This window comes from Arvicola amphibius, chromosome 10 (assembly GCF_903992535.2).
Source record: "Arvicola amphibius chromosome 10, mArvAmp1.2, whole genome shotgun sequence".
Taxonomy (NCBI): domain Eukaryota; kingdom Metazoa; phylum Chordata; class Mammalia; order Rodentia; family Cricetidae; genus Arvicola; species Arvicola amphibius.
Genome location: NC_052056.1, coordinates 102,431,418 through 102,445,873, shown reverse-complemented (window position 1 = coordinate 102,445,873; position 14,456 = coordinate 102,431,418). Strand labels below are relative to the sequence as shown.

Genomic DNA, 14,456 nt, shown 5'->3' with positions numbered 1-14,456 from the left:
CCAGTCTCAGCACTGCACACGGTGGGATACACTAGAATCCCAGCCTCTGCTCTGGAAGTGGAGGCAAGAGAGTCAGAAGTTCAACGTCATTCTTAGGTGCGTGTGAGTGTGTGATCAGCCTGGAACAGATGACTGTGTCAGACAACAAAAGTTAAAACGGGCACATTTTGTGTCATGTGTGGTTTCAGATTCAGCAGGGCAATGTCCAAATCAAAATGATATTGGGAAAATTATGTGCCGGACAGTGGTGGCACACACCTGTAATCCCAGCACTCAGAGGGCGGAGGTGGGTGGATGGCTGTGACGAGGACAGCCTGGTCTGTTCCAGGACAGCCAAGGATACACAGAGAAACCCTGTCTGGAAAAGAAAAAAAAAACAAAAGAAGAAAGAGAAAGAGAGAGAGACAGAGAGAGAGACAGAGAGACAGACAGAGGGAAAGAGAGAGAGAGAGAGAGAGAGAGAGAGAGAGAGAGAGAGAGAGAGAGAGACAGAGAGACAAAGAGAGAGAAAAAGAGAGAGAGAGAGAGAGAGAAAGAGAGAGAGAGAGAGAGAGAGAGAGAGAGTTATGTAACCAAGGCTTTGAAGATACTGACTTTTGAGGTTTTCCACCCAGACTAATGTCAACCTCACACATCTGCACACATCCACTGAAGACAGACATTCCCAAACAGCAGCTGCTAACATCTGGGGAATCTTCAGTTCACAGAGCGCCCACCCCGGCAGGTCTCCGGTATCTTTTCCACACTTCATTTGCAGACCCGAAACCTTAGTTAATGCTTGTTGAGTTTTTTTTTTCTTTGAATTGGCTGTTCCTCCCCACCTTTCTATAAATAGAAAAGAGAGAGAGGGAGTGAGCACGGTTTCATTACTAAGGTAAAGACACTCGAGCTACACACACTTGATCCTCGAACATGAAATCTAAGAGGTTGTAACGATCACAGTTTCAATTCTATAAAAGGCAGAGGGGACCCATCGGGTTTGTTTGTCGCTTGTTCTACAACTCTTCCCCCCTCTTGACTTTAAATCTAAATTGGTGAGTAGCCGGTGGGCCTACCAGACCCCAGGTCTCCTTCCCTACATGCACTCTATTAGACGTGTAGATTTTCCACTCAGAAACTTGCCTGTCACACGGGAGGCCTATCTGCGGCATGGGCTAGTCTTTCACGGGGGTCTGCAGTGTTGCAATTCTCGGGCTGATGTGCAACCAAGCTGTTGTGTTTATGACATGGTGAATTGTTTAACTGTCTCGTAGCTGCCTATGCTGGCTGATGAGGTAAGTGTAATCTTTACGAGAAGACTGGGCCTTAAGAAAATAGCTTTTATTTGGTTTTAGATTCTTTAAAGCCTGGGCCATGTAGCTCAGACTGGGTTGGAGTTCATTACGTAGCCAAGGAGGCCCTTGCACTCTTGATCCTCCTGCCTCCTGAGTACTGGGGTAACAGGTGTGTACACCAAGCTCAGCCTGGTCTTTGGATTTCCCCTCACACTTCAGTTTTGGAGTGAGTTCAGGGGAAACCGTGGAGACTAGAGCGCCGGGGGTATTTTCTGTGTCTGGGTTTGGCTTGGTATTCTGTCCCATCACTTAACAGGTGCTTATCACCTTTTAAGATTCTGGAAACACACAGGCTTGGGCGAGACACTGAGAATGTGCGTTCTTCCCCTGCCTGTCTCCCCGTCACCGTTGCTCACATCTCATCTGTTCTGTGTGGCCAGGTGGAAAATGAGCATCACGGATGTGCTCAGTGCTGACGACATTGCCGCGGCCCTGCAGGAATGCCAAGGTGAAGGGGGATTGGAGGAGCAGGGAGTGATGGCACTCTGGGGTCCCAAACAGGATAACGAGTTTCTGGGGAGTCTGGACTATGGGTGACAGCTCGTCCCAGAATAAACACACTGGGCTGTGGCTGCGGCTCAGTGGCTAGGGTGCCCGCCTGGCATGTACAGAGACCTGGGTTCCATTCCCAGCACGGCAAAGACGGGTGATAGACACCCGCGTTCCTCACACTAGGGAAATGGAGGCAGGAGGATCAGGAGTTCGAGCTCATTCCTGGCTACACAGCCTGGACTACATGAATCCTTGTCTCAAAAACAGTCAAACAAGCAAAAACAATAATAGAGTTGAGGGGAGACATGAGGCAGGCGTGGAGTCCCACCTCCAGCGAAGCAGCAAGGATTAAAACGTGACCTTTGTTGAGAGGGTCGCTGAATCCGTCAGTGGAACCGCTGCAGGTTAGACCACTAACAGGATAGGAATTAAGACCTGAACGCGTGGCTATGTTTACATAAGAGGAAAGGTGTTTACTAAATGGTGGGGGGGAGAAAAAGTCAGCGGGGGATGGGAATGCAGCTCAGTGGTAGAGCGCTGGCCTTGCAAGCACAAGGCCCTGAGTTCAATTTGCAGTACCGGAAAAAACAAAAACCCTCAGTAGATAGGAGGGGGTTATAGCTCAATACTAAGGGTCAGCCTGAGCTATATAGTGGGTTCCAGGCTAGCCACAATCAAACAAGAGCAAGTCAATGTACTTATTCCCTTGAGCCTGTTTGAATCCACTGTTTTCCTCCAACCACAGCCGTGGTACTGTGGACTTGTGTGCAGTTTGCTGGGTGAGGAGACATAGGGGAAGGCACAGAGCAGAGTCAGGAGAGGTGGGCAAGACCAAGTGGAGAGGGTAACCTGGGGCAGCGGGGAGAAGGTGACATCACAGACCACCCAGTCTTGGCTCTCTGAGTCTAGGGAAAGTCAAGCATCCACGTAGCTCAAGCGACGATAGGAAAGTCCTTTAATAGCCTGTGCTTCTGCCTCCCAGGCACAAATACAGAATGGGACCCACCTAGAGTCGGGATAACCTCTCTGTTCTTTAGACCCAGACACTTTCGAACCACAAAAGTTCTTCCAGACATCGGGTCTCTCTAAGATGTCTGCCAGCCAAGTGAAGGATGTCTTCCGGTTCATAGACAATGACCAGAGTGGATACTTGGATGAAGATGAGCTCAAGTAAGCTGGGTACTGAGTGATTCAACATGGCTGGATGGGGCTCGGGTGCAAGGTACCCCCTGTGTGCTCACCACTTCCTCCATGGCCAGCGCTGGCACAGGATATTCATCTGCATTTCATAAAGAGTGTAAATTGGTCACGCTTTTACCCACATGGGGCACTAAATGTGGCGCCGGAGACAAGATACAAAGGGTGATTAGTTCAAGGGATTTCCTATGGCAAACGGAACTTAACAAAGCTCTTAAAAATAGACAGCTGGCGTTGGTTTCTATGGCAAAGGAAAATACTCTGCCACCCAGGCTTTGACTGATGTTTGTGGCTGTCAGATACACGGACTCGAAGGAAGGAAGGAAGAGAGGGCAAAGGAAGGGGAAGGGGAAGGGGACAGGGAGGAAAGGGAGGAGGGGGGAGGGAAGGAGGAGGGGAGGGAGGAAGGGAGGGAGGGAGGAAGGGAGGGAGGGAGGGAGGGAGGGAGGGAGGGAGGAGCAGAGAGCACAAGTCTTTCAGGAACTCGCCACCAGCCTTTTGCGGGGGCGGGGTGCTGTAGGTTTTTCCTCCAGAAGTTCCAGAGTGATGCTAGAGAGCTGACTGAGTCAGAGACCAAGTCCTTGATGGCCGCAGCAGACAACGACGGAGATGGGAAGATTGGGGCCGACGGTAGGTCTGTGCCTGCATGCAGTGTAAGACACGTTGGCAGAGGGGGCACCCAAGGGGGCTTCTGGGATAAACCCCTTTCCTGACTTCTGATGAACTCAGTCTTTTCGTCTGCAGAATGGGATTGAGCAAGCATGCCAACTGTTCATAAACTTGTGGTATCACTGGGGATATAGCTCACGGGTTTGGCATGTGCTTAGCATGTCTGAATTTGGTCCCCAGCACTGCCCTCCCCCCAGAGCACAGATTCTGGGATAGGGATGTTGAGATAGCTCAGTCAAAAAAGGTCTCTTGCTGCCAAGTCTGGTGACTCAAATTCAATCCCTGGCACCTACATGATGGGATGAGAGAACCAGCTTCCAAAAGTTGTCTTCTGACGTCCACATGTGCACACATATTTCTAGAAGGCAAGCGCTGACATCTGTAATCCCGGCACTTTAGAGGCTGAGGTAGGAGGATTTCAGGAGTTTGAAGCTAGCCTGGGCTACATAAGGAGCTCAAGGCCAGCCAGGGATACAGATGAGACTCTGTCTCAACACACACACACACATACACACACACACACACACACACACACACACACACACACATTCTGTGTTACATGATAAAACAAACTATGAACTAGTCACTAAATATGAACTCAGAGAAAATGGTTCCCCTGATGAAGAGGCTAGCTGACCACTGGCTTTCCAAACTATTTTGCAAGGTGCTTTAGCCCAGCCTGAAAATAATGCAAGAGATGCCTGCCAGGGTTTAAACAAAGGCAGTTCACTGACCACCAGTGGATGTACTAAACAGAGGACAGGGACTGGGAGGAGGTGCAGTCAACGGTGTTGCTGCACAAGGGCTAGGACCCGAGTTCAGATCCCCATCATCAGCTGTGCTGAAAGCTGGGCATGATGGCATGCACCTGTGATAACAGCACCTGGTAGGGGGGAAGCACGGGACAGGCAGATCCTGGGGGTCTACTCACCACTCAGTCCACTCAAATTACAGCCTAGGTCTCTGTGAGAGACCCTGTCTCGAAAAATATGGGGGAAGAGCCGTTGAGGGCAATGATGATGTTATCTTCTGTTTTCTACATGTACACACTTATGCATGGGCACTTCACACACACACACACACACATACACACACACACACACACACGTACATACCACCACCATGACCACCACCACAACCACGATGACTGCCACTACCACCACCACTACCACTACCAACAACAAGACCACCACGACCACCATGACCAGCACCACCACCATCACCACCACCACAACTACCACCACAACCACCACCACCACCATGAACACCACCACCATTACCACCACCACCACGACTACCACCAGCACCAGCACCATCACTACCACAACCACCACCAGCACCAGCACCACCAGAGACTATTAATAAAGAACAAATAAGCCAGCTACTATTCATGACATCATCTACATGCAGAGCCTAGATTCAAATGTCATAAGATTGTTTCTGCTTGATTTTATCAAGCTGCTTACATTTTCTGTTTAGATGATGACTCAGAGGAGGGTCGGGGCATCCTGGCTGTGGCACTTATTAGAGACACTGAAGCGCTGACGTACGTTTGTTTGTCTGTCGGGGCAGGGTCTCGTGTACAGTCCTAGCTGGCCTTGAACTTCATCTGTAGCTGGAGCTGACTTTGAATTCCTGATTCTCCTGCCACCACCTCCCTGGTTCTGTACTTCGTAGGCATATGTCACAGCCCGACCTTAGATCCTCAATGAAATATGTTATCATAATTCACCACACGAGTTCACGCAGCTTTTGTGGGTCCTTGATAAAACAGCTCAGACAAAGGAAGCTTGATGCATTTAGACAGCAGCAGAAAGCCCGGCCTGGTGGCACATGTGCGTAATACCAGCATTTGGCAAGCTGTGGAGTGTGAGGCCAGGCTAGATCATGAATCCTGGGCTAGCCTTGGTTAGGGAAGTAAGACCTTTTCTCAAAGTTAAAATGCTAATTTCCAAAAAGCCACAACCTGAAAGATTCTGAGCAGATGACAGTTCCAATTTCACTGTGCAGCAGCCACAGTGTATTAGGGTCAGGGCTTGAGAGGTGCCAGGGTGCTAAGAAGGCCTCCTGCACAGGCATGAGGACCTGAGATCGCATCTCAACGCCCATGTAGAAAGCTAGGCATGGCCAAAAAAAAGACCTGTAACCCTAGTGCTGTCTGCAGTGGAGATAGGAGGACCACTGCAGCTTGCTGCCTTTGAGTCTCATTTCAGGCTCAGTGAGAGACCCTGTCTCAAGGGAAGTGGGTGGATAGTGATGGTGCGGGACACCTGCCACCCTACTCTGGCCTCTGTGGGCTCACAGCTATACATACCACACACACACACACACACACACACACACACACACACACACACAGAGACATGTAGATGGAGCGGTGGGGCTGTGTCCTGCCACCAGGCTAGCTTTACACCCGAAATAATTACATGGAAACTGTATTCTTTTTTTTTTTTTTTTTTTTTTGGTTTTTCGAGACAGGGTTTCTCTGTAGCTTTGGAGCCTATCCTGGAGCTAGCTCTTGTAGACCAGGCTGGTCTCGAACTCACAGAGATCCGCCTGCCTCTGCCTCCCGAGTGCTGGGATTAAAGGCGTGCGCCACCGCCGCCCGGCGGAAACTGTATTCTTTTAAACACTGCTTGGCCCATTAGTTTCAGCCTCTTATTGGCTAACTCTCACATCTTGACTAACCCATATTTAGTAATCTGTGTAGCACCACGAGGGGTGGCTTACCAGGAGAGATCTTAACCTGCATCTGTCTCAGAGAGGAGAGGCATGGCGTCTGCCTGAGGCATCTGCCTGACTCTGTTTTCTTTCTCCCACAATTTTGTTCTGTCTACTCCGCCTACCTAATTTTCTGTCCTATTAAAGGGCCAAGGCAGTTTCTTTATTAACCAATGAAAGTAACACATAGACAGATGACCCTCCTCCATCACAGACAGACACAGACCAGACACACACACACACACAGACACACACAGACAGACACACACCATTATCTCTCACAGAAAAGATGATCAAATCATCTTCTAGTAACATAAACTTTGGAGGAAGGCTAAGGTTAGGGCTCAGTGGAAAAGCTGTTTAAAGTTCTAGTCTGTTGTGTACCATGTCTACCTCCCAGGTTTATCTGAGATGAATCAGACATCACACCACATGTTTACAGTGAACGATTACACCCAATTCCTAAATGTAGTGATAGTTCATTTGTATTTTAATAACTAAAGCTTGCCTGAGGATCAGGGAAGTAAAACAGCCGCATTGATCAACCTCACAGACCAGGCAGTGGTGACACACACCCTTAGTCCCAGTAGCCACACTAGCTTGCCATAGAAACCGGGGGGTAGTGATGCACACCTTTAATCCCAGCACTAGAGAGGAATATAAGACAGGAGGAGACAGCTCTCAGTCTCATTCTGAGACTCCTGGAGGCAGGATCGCCATTTCGGACTGAGGTCGAGGTAAAAGCCAGTGGCTGGCTGTTTTGCTTTTCTGATCCTCAGGCAAGCTTTAGTTATTAAAATACAAGTGAAATGTCACTCCACATTCCTTCGTTGCTGGAGAAAGATGGCTGAGTTGAGTTCTAGCCCAAGGGACCGTAGATGTGACGATATCTGTTAAATACAATTATGCACGGGGCTGGGGTGATGGGTCAGCAGGCCTAAAGCATCCGCCATGCAAGTATAAGGACCAAAGTTTGGATTCCCAGGACCCATGTAAATGAGGCCTCACTTGAGAAGTGGGGGGACAGGGATCCCTGGGTCCTTGGCAAGCTAGATTAGATGGATCAGTAAGTTCTGGGTTCAAGCGAGAGACCCTACCTCAATGCATATTGTGGAAAGCAATTGAGGAGGGCTCCTGATGTCAGCCGTTGGCTTCCAGCCATGTTTATACATGTGCACCCACACACATGCACACATACACATCCCACACATTTGCACATATATGTGTACATGCACACACATAGACTATGCAGGGAAAACAGTGTATGTTGCTGCACAGGCTTGCAACCCCACACCTGCAATGTGGAAGCCGAGGGATAAGCAGATATATGGTTCGAGCATATCCTTGGCTCTACCGAAAGTTTGAGCTTAGTAGTCTACATTACACACTGTCTCCAAAAATTATGTACAGCAAACTAGACATTCAGCAAGCACCGATAACATCAGCACTTCAGAGACTGAGGCAGGAGGCTAGTCAATTTGAGACCAGCTGGAGCTGCCCAGGGAGACCCTACCTAAAAAAGAACGCAGAAGGCGGGATGGGAATGTTGCAAACTCCCCCATGCTCACTGGTGCTCACGGTGTCTTCCAGGCTTGTCCTGAATTGGACCCTGCTTCTCTGAGAATTTGTTTCATCTTTTTTTCTCTCTTCAGAACTCTCCAGGGGACAGCACCCCTGCCAAACACTGAGTCTGTTCTCTCTTCCATTCTAGAATTCCAGGAAATGGTGCATTCTTAAAGCCCAAGTCTGTGGAAGAAAGAGTGGAAGGGGCATTCTGCCAGAAGGTCTCCAAAGCCCCGGGACCAGGAAGCTCCCCAACCTATCCTGAACTAATTTCCTGAGTCCCCCTCCCCTACGCGCTTCTGCAATGTGCTCCTTGCTTGAGGAAACTCAATGGCCTGTGGCTCTTTATTCTTTGGTGGTGGTGGGTAGGCGCTGATGACTTCTCTAAACTCCCCTGGCAGGCAATGCCTTTGAAAAAAAATCACCCAATAAAATCAGTTCTCATCATTGGCTGATGTGTGGGTGTATAGTCGCTTATCTCTGTGCTGTGACAAAATGTCTGACAAGCGCGACTCCAGGAAGGACGAACTTATGGTGGCTCACAGAGATCCGCCTGCCTCTGCCTCCCGAGTGCTGGGATTAAAGGCGTGCGCCACCACCGCCCGGCTCCTTGGTGATTCTAAGTCCTGCCAAGCTGAAAATACTAATCACGAAAGGTTTCTGTTTTGTTTTACTTTGAGATAGGATTTCAAAATTTAGCCCTGGCTGGCCTGGAGCTCCCTATGAGAGACCATGCTGGCCTTAACCTCACAAAGACCCACCTGCCTCTACTTCCTCAGAGGTAAAAGGGATTAAAGATATGCACCACCATATCCAGGTACAATGAGTGGTTTTGCTCTTGTTTTTCCTTTTTTTTTTTCCTCCAGAAAGGTAGTGGGACGAAAGCAAGCAGGGACCAAGGGTTTTTCCAAAGATTTCAGATGCCCTCAAACTCTGGATTGTACATGAGGGGACAGAATTGTTTTTGAAATCTGGTTTTTAAAATAAGTGGTTTTTTTTTTTTCTTTTTTTTTTTTGTTTTGGTTTTTTTTTTTTTTTTGGTTGTTTTTTTTTTTTTTTTTTTTTTTTTTTTTTTTTTTTTTTTTTTTTTTTTTGGTTGTTTTGAGACTGTGTTTCTTTGTGTAGCCCTGGTTGTCCTGGAACTAGCTCAGAGATCTGGCCTTGAACTCAGACACCTACCTGTCTCAGTTGGGTTTAAAAGCATGCACCACCGCCCAGCCCTGGAATTTGGTTTTAAGAAATGTAGAAGTATTGCAAATAGATATCCCTATTCTGCCGGGAATTTTATTCTCAGCCACCCAGCTAACTCTGAAGTTACTATTTCCCAGAGACATTTTAGCCAGCATAAAGCCACTCTTACAGAAGCCAGACACAGTGGGGCGCATCTGTAATCCCAGTGCTCAGGAGATGGAACCAGTAGGATCAGAAGTTCAAGACCAGCACTGGCTATATATGGAGGTGGAGAACAGCTAGGGCTACATCTTTTCTCAGCTGGTAAAGACACTTGCCATCAAGCCTGATGACCTGAGTTCAATCTGCAGGACACACACGGTGCAAGGAGAAAGAGGACCCCTGAGAGTTCTCCTCTGACCTCGGCAACCATGCCGTGGCACAGGGTCCCTCCCTGGCAATAAATAAATGTTAATTTAAAAACCACTCTTACGCATTTGTTTTCTGCTGGCGGATATAGGATTTATGATGGTACAGTATTTGTGTTTTAATAAATAAAGCTTGCCTGAAGATCAGAATGCAAAGCAGCCCCACTAGTCAGCCACACAGGCCGTGGTGATGGTGCACACCTTTAATCCCAGCACTAGAGAGGAATAGAAGATGAGAGGTCTCAGGCTCAGTCTGATTCGTGGAGGCAGGATCGCCCATTTTGGTCTGAGGTAGAGGTAAGGGCCCGTGGCTGGCTGCTTTGCTTTTCTGATCTTCAGCTTGAATCCCAATATCTGTCTCTGGGTTTTTATTATTCGTGCTACAGAGGTTGCTATAAGAGAGATTTAAATACAAGCAAGCGAGAGAAGGCAGAACAGCTGGACTGGGGTTAGAGTCTAACTAAACTAAGCTTAGTTAGAGTGTTTGCCGTTACAGCTCAACACAGCATTTGGAAGATGGCTTGGCTTTTTCCTCCCAGAGAAACAAGCGTTCAGATTGGTTTGTCCTAGCATGAACCCCTCCCCTACCCCTTCTCAGCCACCATTTTCCTGGCTCATAAGAGGCAACACCGTGTGAGGCTAGCCTCAAGGGCCCTGTTACAGGGTTGGGGAGTCTCAAGCCAGGAATTTCTCCTTAGGCTGCTTTCCAATTGGCACTTAAAGCTGTTCTCTGGGTGATTCTGGATGCTGAGGACACCTGGGAGTCCTGGGGCACTTTCCTAGGGACTTGTCTAACAGCTCATACTGTGTGTGTGGGGGTGGTGTATGTGGACTGTGTGGTGTGTGTGGTGTGGTGTGTGTATGTGTGGCGTGTGTGTGGTGTGTATGGTGTGTGTGTATGGTGTGTGGTGTGTTGTGGTGTGGTGTGGTGTGTGTGTGTGGTGTGTGTATGTGTGGTGTGTGGTGTGTGTATGTGTGTGGTGTGTGTATGTGTGGTGGTGGGGGTGTGTGGTGTGTGTGTGGTGTGTGTTTGTGTGGTGTGTGTGTGTGATGTGTGGTGTGTGTGGTGTATGTATGTGTGAGTGTATGTGTGTGTGGTGTGTATGTGTGGTGTGTGGTGTGTGTGTGGTGTGGTGTATGTGTGGTGTGTGGTGTGTGTGTGGTGTATGTGTGTGGGTGTGAGTGTATATGTGTGTGTGGGTGTATGTAGGATGTGTGGTATGTGTGTGGAGTGTATGGTGTGGTGTGTATGTATGTGTATGTGGGGTGTGTGTGGTATGTATGCATGTCTATGTGTATGTGTGTGGTGTATGTGTGTGATGTATATGTGTGGGGTGTGTGGTGTATGTGAGGGTGTGGTGTATGTGGGTGTGGTATGTGTGTGTGTAGTATGTATGTGTGTGGTATGTATGTGTGATGTGTATGTGTGGGTATGTGGTGTATGTGGGTGTGTGGTGTATGTGGGGGTGTGTGGTATGTGGGTGGTGTTTGTGTGGGGTGTATGTGGTGTGGGTGTGTATGTGGGGTTTGTGGTGTGTGGGGGTGTATGTGTGGTGTGTGTGTGGTGTGTATGTGTGATGTATATGTGTGTGTATGGTGTATGAATGCATACATAAGAGTGCACATGCACATGTGTGTGTAAACCAGGGATCAATGTCAGATGTCTTATGGAATCTCTCTCCACCTTATTTTCTGATACATTGTCTCACTTGGACTGGAGCTAATAAGGTGAAGCTGACCGCCTGTCAGTCTCTGGCTCCTCAGTGCTGGGATTACAGCACGCAATGCTTTGCTCAACGTTTTGCTTGGGTGCTGGGGATCGGAACTCGGCTCCTCACTTTACCTATGGCGCCAACTCTCCGGCCCCAGCATCTCCTACTTTTAACCCAGTGCCCACACTTACCATCTGCTGGGCCCTCCTATGCTGCCTCCCACATGCTAAAAAGACATCTGGAGTATTTAAACCTCCTTCATCCCGGTACTGGGGAGGCAGAGGCAGTGAGTCTCCCTGAGTTTAAGGTCAGCCTGGTCTACAGAGAGTTCCAGGCCACTCAGGGCTACACAGTTGAGACCCTGACACAAATAAAATACTCCAAAGCTATAACAAACAAACCAACCCCAAATATTCTACATATATAACCTTCAAACTTGGTTTTAGGAACTTCATTTTATAGTCTTTATTGAGGAGAAGGAGCTATAAAAAAGAGAAAAAAAAGCAATGAGGGCCCAAGAAGATGGCAGTTAGACCAGGAAAAGCCCCGGGAGCCTGTGGATTGTCTAGCCTGTTGTGTGCATCAGCGAAACAACAGAGACCTGCCTCAGACAAGATAGATGGAAGTGCCCCTCTGACCTCCATACACTTACTGTGGCAGGAACCCACCCTCACTGATACACACAAATATGTACACACACACACGCACACCACACACCCATCACACAAACATACATACATACACACACAACATAAACACTGCATACACCCACACTATACACACACACATACCACACACACATACCTACACACAACACACACATACACCACACACATACACCACACACACACATACACCACACACACACACACACACACACACACACACTACACACACACTTGCATGTCCAGCATAAATTTCTGTTTCTGACATTCCTACTCAGTTTTGACTTACATACAGTTTTACATACTGAGGGAAAACTTTTAATTATAACACCAGGGCCAAATCAAAACAGGAAAACTAACAAAGTCTATTCGGTCCAGAAAGGGCTAACCAAGCAAACAGACAGTTTATTTTCATACTTGCCTTTGCTATTTCCACCTAATCTGTAGATGACCAACAAAATATGCTCTCAGCAGAGTTGAGTATTTTGACTTTAAAATGAAGGTATGGATTGCAATGTTTTTCCAGAGCTGAAAAACTATGTGTCTTCTTATTTTTCTTCTTGATTATAAAATAAGACTGCAGCAGTGGCTTTAATTTGAACTTTAAAAAAAAAATCTAACTACAATCTTGGCTTGTACCCAAGAGGTGAGGTAGTTTGGGATTTAGCGGGTGTGACATCAAAGCCAGCTTTCTGAATGGCTTAACAGTTGAGACTCAGAATTACTGAGCCTAGTGGTGCACAGGCTCAGAGAGTGGTGCACAGCTTCCAGAATTTGGAAGGTGAAAATAGAAGGATCAGGAATGCAAGGCCATTCTTGACTACATCGTGACTCTGAGGCCAGGCTGGGCTATTCGAGACCCTGCTTTGAGTACTGAAAGGAACAACAACACCTTTTTTTGGAAACAGGGTCTCATGGTGTAGCCTAGGCTAGCCTACAGTTTCTACATCCTAAATGCAAGATTATTGGCCTGTGCCATCAAGCTTAGCTAACCTATAGATTTTCAAATTAGTTCTTTCTGTATGAAAACGAAGCAAAGATGGGGCGTACTTGTTGATTTGCTAATATAGTTCTGTGTAGCGGCTACAGTTTAATGTCGTGTAAATGAGTGCTCACGAATCCAATTTCAAGCAAAAACTTATCCCGTATCTCTTCTGCAACTGTTAGGGTATGGGGTTACTTCACAAACACTTAAGAAGACGGATGAAATCGGAATCGACAGGATAGTTTCCACTTGGCCTGTTTATTTATTCACCAAGAAGACTATAGATTTACATGTTTTCACTTGTTCCAGAAAAAAAAAGCTTTATTTTGTCGGTGGTAGGGTAGACTTTTTAAAAAGGATTTATTGTCTCCAGGTAGGTCCTTGGACAGCAGAGGAGAGGGTGCCTGAACTGTCCTTGCCCCACTATCACACTGATGATTATCTCAAACATCACCATAGAATCTTCGTCTGGCGACGGATGGAGATAGAGACAGAGACCCTCATCAGTGCAACAGACTGAGCTCCCAAGGTCCAGTTGAAAGGCAGAAGGAGAGAGATGAGCAAAGAAGTCAGGACCGCGAGGGTTGGTCCACCCACTGAAACAGTGTGCCTATCTAATGGGAGGTCACCAAATCCAGCTGTACTGGGTCTGAATGAGCATGTGATCAAAATGGACTCTCTGATTGTGGCTGACAATGGGGGCGGACTGAGAAGCCATTGATAAAGGCACTGGGACTTGTTTTTACGGGATGTTCTGGCTTTTTGGGACCCTAGTCTGTAGGATGCACAGCTCCCTAGGCCTGGATGTAGTGGGGAGGGCCTTGGACTTCCCACAGGGCAGGGTTCCCTGCCCTCTGTCAAGCAGGGAGGGAGAGGGAGGAGGTGGTGTGGGGGAGCAGGAGGTGATTGGGAGGAGAGAAGGAAGTATAGATATTTGAATGGATAAATAAATTTTTTTAAAAAGCATTTATTTATTTTATATGTATATGTGTACCACACTGGTACCCATGGAGGCCAGAAGAAGGCATCAGATTCACTGGAGCTGGAGTTACAGGCAGTTAGGCTGCCCGATGGGGGTGCTTGGAACGGAACCCAGGTCCTCTAAAAGCAGCAGGTGCTCTAACTGTTGAGCAGTCTCTCCAGATCCACGATGAGGTGGATTTTGACATTTTTGCCTTTGTTTATAGTCCACTGTGTACAACTAATATAAGTAGAGGTTCTATATATTTGAGGATGACCTTGAGCTTCTGATCCTACCTCCACCTCACCAGTGCTAGAATTACTGGCACGCACCACCACACCCAGTTTAGGTGCTGAAGGGAAGAAGCGACTTCAACAAGTTGTTCTCCCGGAAGTAAAAATAGATGTTAAAAAAATAACAGTTGTAAATGGGTCAAGCTTTAAGACACATGCATGTGTCCCGCTAAACCCTTCTTCACACTTCAAAAATACCGAATCCGTGGCGTACACCTTTTAATGCCAGCACTCAGGAGGCAGAGGCAGGAGGAACTCCGTGAGTT

General features: G+C 47.7%; 1 protein-coding gene across 1 annotated transcript; it reads left to right on the top strand.

Annotated features, from left to right (window-relative positions):
* The first annotated feature begins 1,721 nt into the window (after positions 1 to 1,721).
* Positions 1,722 to 8,150, top strand: LOC119825630 (oncomodulin). Its single transcript, XM_038346622.1, has 4 exons — positions 1,722 to 1,782; positions 2,864 to 2,996; positions 3,544 to 3,653; positions 8,125 to 8,150. The coding sequence occupies exons 1-4, from the start codon at positions 1,722 to 1,724 to the stop codon at positions 8,148 to 8,150; spliced, it is 330 nt and encodes a 109-aa protein (XP_038202550.1).
* The last annotated feature ends 6,306 nt before the right edge of the window (positions 8,151 to 14,456 follow it).

Excerpts from the sequence above, each read along its gene's own strand:
- LOC119825630 (XM_038346622.1), top strand. The coding sequence starts at position 1,722 with ATGAGCATCACGGATGTGCTCAGTGCTGACGACATTGCCGCGGCCCTG. Across the intron at positions 1,783-2,863 it reads GGCCCTGCAGGAATGCCAAG|ACCCAGACACTTTCGAACCA; the intron begins GTGAAGGGGGAT and ends TCTGTTCTTTAG. Across the intron at positions 3,654-8,124 it reads TGGGAAGATTGGGGCCGACG|AATTCCAGGAAATGGTGCAT; the intron begins GTAGGTCTGTGC and ends CTTCCATTCTAG.